This window comes from Schistosoma haematobium, chromosome 2 (assembly GCF_000699445.3).
Source record: "Schistosoma haematobium chromosome 2, whole genome shotgun sequence".
NCBI lineage: Eukaryota > Metazoa > Platyhelminthes > Trematoda > Strigeidida > Schistosomatidae > Schistosoma > Schistosoma haematobium.
The window spans coordinates 3,505,165-3,513,475 of NC_067197.1; the positions used below are offsets into that span (position 1 = coordinate 3,505,165).

At 34.1% G+C, this 8,311-nt stretch overlaps 1 protein-coding gene across 1 annotated transcript in view; it reads left to right on the plus strand.

The window, feature by feature from the left end:
• Window positions 1-7,135, plus strand: part of MS3_00010719 (uncharacterized protein) — a gene marked incomplete at both ends in the record, with an annotated part of 55,936 nt that extends 48,801 nt beyond the window's left edge. Inside the window, 3 exons of the mRNA XM_051219113.1 lie at window positions 1,275-1,406; window positions 4,110-4,458; window positions 6,777-7,135. Coding sequence (XP_051067283.1) covers window positions 1,275-1,406; window positions 4,110-4,458; window positions 6,777-7,135 — 840 coding nt within the window. The remainder of the gene's footprint in view (window positions 1-1,274; window positions 1,407-4,109; window positions 4,459-6,776) is intronic.
• Window positions 7,136-8,311: the final 1,176 nt, after the last annotated feature.

Consider the following 8,311-nt stretch of genomic DNA (forward strand, 5'->3'; position numbering starts at 1 on the left):
TCGTCAGAAATGGTTATGTCCCGATATGCATAATGTATGGTAACTTTTGTGATCCATTTATGGATCAAAACTATATGTACATTGTCATCGTATAATTGTTGAATAAGTAAAATATGCATATTCATGTTTCTCTTGTCATGAGCTTTATTTCGATCCATGAACCATTATTATACGATTTACCATTCTTGAATTATGCCCTGTCTATTAATCACTACCTCTCACATTCACAGCCACGTTCGGCTAATTCTTGTACAAATGTGTATTTTCTATTTCATGGTACGTTGTGGTCTATTTGATTGGTATATAGACTCAGTATGTTTGAAATATGATTCATATTGCAGAGACTGAGATTGATGTTGTGGACTTAACTGGCTAGGCTAGGCGGAAAGTAGGACCAATCACGATTCTAGACTACTCATACAGGTTCAGGCGTCATTGATTTGATCGATAAGTCACTGCTCTCTAATCGGCGGTCACAAGTTAAAACAGAAATATAATGAAAATATATTTATTATTTTTTGTCATGTTATTAATTAGAATGAATAGACATTTATCATTTTGACTTTCATTGTTCAGTGTACTTAATAAATAGCTGTGCTTCTAGAGGTAAATATTGATTTTTGAAGGTGAATTGTTACCACACTTATTATCAAATACATAGAACTGAACTTGTATTAAACGTTTTTCGAAAACTTGGGAATCCGGTACTCAAACTCTTTTTTTCTCAGAATAAAGTAATCAATTTATACTGATTGATCAACTGTGTAATAACTAACATCATATCTAGTCTCCAATGTTGATCGATTTTTACAGGAAGTAAATCACAACACGAATAGCTCGATAATGATGCCGTCAAATGAGATAGCGGATGTAATGGGTTCATACTTTATAAAGTACACTGACATGATACTTAAATTCAAAGTTTTCTTGTGATTACCTCCAGTTACGGAAAATTTACTGGAATTTTATGTATAATTATTGGAAGCTGAGATACATTTGGTAGCTGTAGTTTTTAGTTTCTAAAATTCTAGAGAACTTTAAACTCACAGCTTCATATTCATAGAGAGGATCTATGAATCGGTAAGCTTTAATGTCATCTATTATCATGAATGAATGAATGAACAACTAATCAATCTCATAGAATATAAATGTAAAGATTCCTTGAAGTTAGTCATTTCACTCTGTAAAGAAAATGAACTTCAACCGATGAATAAAATTCTTTTGAAAAATACATTTTAAAGCCCGTTAAATTATATATATTTTCTTTTGTTTAGATCTATGTTCGTGCAATGTTTGATTATAGTCCTGAAACTGATGATTTAATACCATGTACTCAAGCTGGTATACATTTTCATATTGGTGATATATTACAAATTATTAGTAAAGATGATCATAATTGGTGGCAAGTAAGAAATAGATATTCATTATAATCATTTATCATATACTCATTTAAAATGAAAGCACTGGAAGGCCGTTTTGTCCTATTGTGGGACTCCTCAGCAGTAAGCAAACCAGTAGGTCCTGGGTTCGAATCCCGAGGTCGTGGATGCGCACTGCCCAGGAATGCCACAATAGGATGGAATGACCATCCAGTGCTTCCAGGTTTTCCATGGTGGTCTGGCTTCAACTGATTCATGATCTTAACCTTTGAAATTACTATGATATCCACAAAACTCATCTGATATAAAACAATAATAATCTGTAGTTAAAGATCTTAGACATGAATGTGAACAATGTTGAGGTTGAACTCAATGTACTTGGGAAAAATGGAAAAATCTGTTTAGGAAGCTGTCACACTCCACCTACTGAAATGGTTAACACATATATATCATGTTTCTCTAATCAAAATCTATCTCGATATACGATATTTCTTAGTGTAGACACAGGTCGGAAGAAAGCTGGGGACGGTCAAATTCAAACGAAGAATCAGTTCATGAAGCCATGAATATGATTGTGTTCACATTTCTTTAATTTTGACATTGTATTTTGTTACATTCTTTCCTTGTTATGTCAGTCTAAGGTGTAGACAACATATAGACTAATACATTCATCTACCATATCTTACAATGCTAATATGTGTATCTGTCATTAAATTTATCATATAATTTAACTGTTTTTAATGATACTAAGGAAACCTTTTATATATTCTTTGTTAGTGATTGAATCTATGACTAATATATTTCTTAACAGTTGTATTCACGAGTTGAACTTAGCTAGACCTAGAAGTACTGGATGGCCTTTTCGTCCCAGCATGAGACTCGTAACCAGTGCTCATCCACAATGCCGCACGCGAGAATCGTGCCCAGGACCTTCAGTCTCGCGCGCGTACACTTAACCTGCAGGCCACCGATCCAGCATCTAAAGGTGTTATTGTCTAACTTCAATCGATCTCACAACCGACACAGTTTATCCTTCAATGATGATCTAGTTTAGAACAACTCGTGAATTCAACTATCAAAATACTACAATCTCTACAAATCCCCATACTAACAATATATGTTTCTATATTTGAAGAATGTGTAGATACCTTTTATTCTATGGATTTATGTCCATTCAAATGTATCAACTCATTTGCTTTTATGTGAAAATAGTTTCATTATGATCATTTGTATAATTGAATTGTGTTTTACAATGAGAATCCTAAACACTTGTTTCATTCTATTTGAAAGATTTGTCATCTCAATGTATTTGTGACCTCAATGTTAATGTAGTCAGATTGATAGTTTAAACCCCGGTACTTATTTCTTCAAATTCTACCATTGAGCTATTGATTCATAGTACTCACTCATTTGTTTAATGGATATAAATGTGTTGATAAAACTTTATGCTATTCCATCTTTTTGATATTTTGGACTGGAATTGTTCAGTTCCTGTTGAGATTTATGTACTTTATTTGAAAGCTTTGATTTAACCTGCGAATTACTAGCTTGTAGTGTGTTTAGATTATTGTTGGCAGTAAGGTAATACAAACCCCTACCAATAGTTATAGAGCTATTAAATTTAGACAGACGATCAGTAATTTGTCTATCATATCGCCTTTAAATGTCCTTGTACGGCCAAGAGTGGGGAGAGTCAGCTCTCCCTCTCTAAATGCTCTCACATGACCACATGCATACAACTGCTGACAGGGAAGTTCTACTCAATGCCTCCTTGAGGCCACGCTGTTAGTTACGACCTTGAAAGGACAAAAAGCGAATGTCCAGCGCTTGAACCGGGTTAGTGGACAAGGAGAGCCCACGTAGGGAAGTTGGAAAACCCTGATTCCAAACCAGTGGTGCACATGGGCTCCAGTACCCCGAGGGAACAAATAGTGGTCACTGGCTACCATGGGACTGCATCTCCTGACGTTGCTCCACTGCCTTGTGGATCGGATCTTTGGGTCAAAAGCTCCGGGTGTGGCTTCCTAAGAAAACCACCTGGTTCGATTTGGGCACCCAGGCAGTATCACAGCCCTCACACAAATTGAATGATTTATGTGATGTATATCTATTTAATGCTTCCTTGTACTAATGTTTATGTGTTTAAATAATAAATAATAATAATAATAATAATGTCTGTCATATCATTTGGTTTTATTAATTAAAATGTTCAGTGTGAAGCTACTAAGCCAAGTTACAGAGACTCTATACTACTACGTTGTATTGATTGTCGAGTAGTTTACAAAATCGGGCCAGTTAATAATTGCCACTTTCGTTAAAATTTTGGAAGCTGTTTTAGATAATCATGTTTCTTGTATAAACATTTTTGAACGTTCGAATTACTTCTCAATTCCTTGTGTATAGTTTGCAAATAAATCCTAACAAGCGCAAAACGTAGGTCATAGTCTACAGAAATCTCATTGAAAACCTTTCGTGATTTGTGACGTTATAAGAGAATAGGCAAGTAGTACCATCGTACATATTTAATTGTTGTTGAGAAAAAGGATTAGAACTATAGAAAAAAAGAAGAGTTGTACATTTTGATTTTGCACGTAAATTTCTTTGGGGTAACGTGTTCAAAGTTGATGAGTTACCCCTCTTAAAATCCATATTGGATAATCTTCTGAATGTTTATTATTATCTTTTGAATTATATCTACACATAAACACCGTTCTTTTTTATTTGGTTCAGGCTCGTTTATGGGGTTCGGATTGTCAAGCACCAGCGGGTTTAATTCCTAGTCCAGAACTTCAAGAATGGCGTATGGCAAATAAAGCAGCTGAATTATCACGTGAAATGGGTATTACACATTGTGGTGCATGGTTTAAACGTCGTAAACGTCATTTTAAAGATAAATACAAAAATAAACATTCAGCTATTTATGATCAATTAGATTTAGTTACTTATGAAGAAGTTGTCAGATTACCACAATTTCGTCGTAGAACATTAGTATTACTTGGTGCACATGGTGTTGGACGACGTCATATTAAAAATTGTTTAATTCAATCATCACCTGATAAATTTGCATATCCTATTCCTCGTGAGTTATAAATACATAATGATAGAAGTTAATCGTATTTTATAATTTTTCATAAACTAATTGTTTACTGAATAAAATGATTGCGAACAACAATCCAATAATAATTATTGGTGAAACTGTGGAAGACGTAGATTCCTTCACGTACCTGGGAAGCATCATCGATAAACAATTAAGATCAGATGCTGACGTATAGGCAAGGATTGGCAAAGCAAGGGCCGCATCCCTACAATTAAAGAACATATGGAACTCAAAGCAACTATCAACCAATATCAAAGTGATAATCTTCAATACGAACGTCAAGGCAATCCTACTGTACGGAGCTGAAACTTGGAGAACTACTAAAACCATCATCAAGAATGTACGAGTATTTATAAGCGTATGTCTACGCAAGATACTCAACATCTATTGGCCGGATATCATCAACAACAGCCTTCTGTGGGAGAGAACAATTCAGCTTCCGACTGAAGAGGAAATTAGGAAAAGACGATGGAAATGGATAGGACATACATTGAGAAAATCATCAAACTGCATCACGAGACAAGCCCTAACTTGTAATCCTGAAGGGAAGCGGAAAAGTGTGAGGCCAAAGAATACATTACATCGGGAAATAGAATCAGATATGAAGAGGATAATTAAGAACTGGAAAGGGTTGCGTAGGAGATGGTTGAATGGAGAGTACTGTTTGGCGGCCTATGCTCCTCCACGAGGAGTAATAGGCTTAAGTAAGTAAGAACGTAACCATAAAACTGTACTTTTTACTATGACACTCGGAAAATACTTTCAATTGCAGTTGTTACTCTTTTAAAAATGTTCTATGTTAGAAAGGTTTCACCTTCGTTGTTAATCAATTGAAAGATTTACGAATTCACCTCGAAAATTCATAAATTTACCACGAATTAATAGATTTCATTGATAATGAAAATTCTGATTGATCAAGCTTTAATCTATTTAATCGCTTTCAAATTTAATCATTAGGACTAATCATACTCTTTTATTGCCCGAAACGATGTAGATAGAGTTGAGTCTAACCTGACACTTATTGTTTGTAAGTCGGCTGCTTTGATTATTATTCCTTTCAATGGAGGAATACGAATAAGGATAATATGAGGCTGACAACCTCGTTAGGGACTAAACCCAAAGACCATTGAGACGACAAGCAGAGATTCAGTGTTTTCAGTTTTAATCAACTGACTTTACTGCAACAATATCATCCATCAACATTGACGAAACAAGGGATTACTGAAGTCCAGCGGTCTGTATTTTTATGATCGAAAACTAACTTCCATTATCTGCAACCACAGTATTAAAGTTTTAAAACCTATTAAATCATTATAATAAAGTTATATGGTGGTGAGTTTCATTCTATATACGTCTCACCAGATGGATATATGTATATTAAATTGATGATGTATCACTCAGATTCAAACCTTCGCTTTAAATGTCAACATATTGTCTACTGATCTACTAAATCCAAATATTAAACAATTGTTTTAAGCATCCAAGATGAGTTTCGTACTACTGATAATAATCGAGTCATAATCTTAGTAAAACGTATAAGCGAATTTTTTTGTGATATTCTGACACAAATTACTTAGTTTGGGTGCGTGCAACTATTGCAACTAATGGTTGGAGAATCTGGGTGACATGGCTCAGAATTGATCACAGTGGTGTAGGTGCATACACTATTTGTCTTCCCTTAAACTATGACATTGAAATTACTTTATGTCTTTCTGTCTATGAACTAATTCTTTCTCCCTGTCTCATATCGTGATACACAACCTTTCTTTTATATATCACTATCATTGATGTAACTGCTTCTATGAATTTGCTGAGCTTCTTGTTGTGCTAATGAAGTATGGCAACTTGGATCGATGCATATAAGTGCCTAATCCTACATTATACATGACTGACTGTAATATTATAAACTTTGAGTGCAAGTGCATCCACTCCTTGTGTTCTCTCAAATTTTAATCTTCTGAATTCTTCATGTCCTTTTATTTTTTTCTTTTTCCAAATTTATTTCACTGGATTATAGTGCTTGAGTAACATCTTCAAACGCGTATATTTCCGATTACTGCTTATACGTTTACTACCTCTACCGCTATGTGATTTGGATCGAAAATTGTATCTTTGTGCTAATGTGGTATGGCAACTTGAACTGATGTACGTACGTACATAGCTCTACGTTGCTACTGACTAACTGACTGCTTAACTCCTTAACAACATGATTAATACTTCATATAGATATTGGAAAATTGTCATTTGTTTTTTTCGAAAAAGTCTCCAATAAAATATTTTCATATTTATTTTACAATTAGATACAACTCGTACACCACGTAAAGATGAAGTGAATGGAAAAAATTATTATTTTATTTCACATGATGAAATGATACGTGATATTGCTAATAATGAATACTTAGAATATGGTTCACATGAAGGAGCAATGTATGGTACAAAATTGGATACAATAAGACAAATACATGCAACTAGTTTAATTGCTATATTGGATGTTGAACCACAAGCATTGAAAATATTACGTACTGCTGAATTTGCTCCATGTATTGTATTTATTGCAGCTCCAACTCTCACTAATATCACTAATGGACAGAATAATAGTAACAATAATGGTAATGATAATGTGAGTTGCGTAATATCATTTTTACAAACGGATTTATAACTTTTTCAGTTATACCTTCCTTCTTTAAAACTCGGCACTGAATTTTTAATGTTTTCATTAACGATCAATCTGTTCAGGATTCTTGGAATTTTTTTGAGATCATGAATCGACCGATATTATACCACTATTGGTAGCGTGGAAGCATTGGGTGACCGTTTCTTCCTAGTATGGGTCTCCTCAGTAATGCACATCCACTAAATCGCACACGAGATTTGAATTCAGAACCTTCGGTTTCACTCAAACATCGATCGGTTCATGATCACAAAAAAATTCAGCTGTTTCCATAAATGTATACTGATTTCTACCAATTAAAAATTGTAATGCTATTACACTGTAATTAGGCTCCAATTCATTTCTATTTGGGTAATCTTTGACCTTGTGGGTAGAAGAGGCTAAAGAGGTGGGATAATAGAAATAGTTAATTTATATGTTTGAAGAAAAACGCTGAACATGCTTCCATATTGACAGCGATTATTTATTCACAATCGTGTTTACCTTTAACCTGATCCCGGACAATCAAAATGGATGCACAACTAATGACATCGCGTGGAATGAAAATAGTCTATTCAATGTAATGTGGGCAAAATAAGATTTTTGTTAATAGTGGAGGGATTCTGAAACCCCATTTTTTTAAAAAGTATAAACTGATAAGGATATTGTTTAAAATGATGGTGCGAAATTTAAAGTTAAGCCACTCGAATCAAAAAGTGCACTTAAATCCACATTGTGGTGAACGAGAACAAAAGTGGGCATAACCGAATGTATTTGAACACAAAATTACAGAGCATCAAAATAAAATCTGAGAAGCATACAGTAAATACTTTATGTTGCAAAGTGTCAATCAATCGTCTCCGACTTGATTGTTCCTTCGTTTCCACACCAATCATTTTTTGTTCTTGTTTTCTTTCCTTTGATCTTCTTAACCTTCTGCTGCCAGACATTTCACTTTTGATGGACGATACATACTACTGATATCTGTTGACATCAGTAGCATACATCACATTATCATAAGCTACAAATCCATGTAATTATCTTATAAATATTAATTTACTCGGTATTGTTTAACTTAAATCTTACCATTGATGTTTAGGACTGAAATTGATCAGTCTCTTATTGGAATATGTGCATACTGTGCGTATTGCCTCGATATTGCCTTAATTTACAAGCATTATGAGC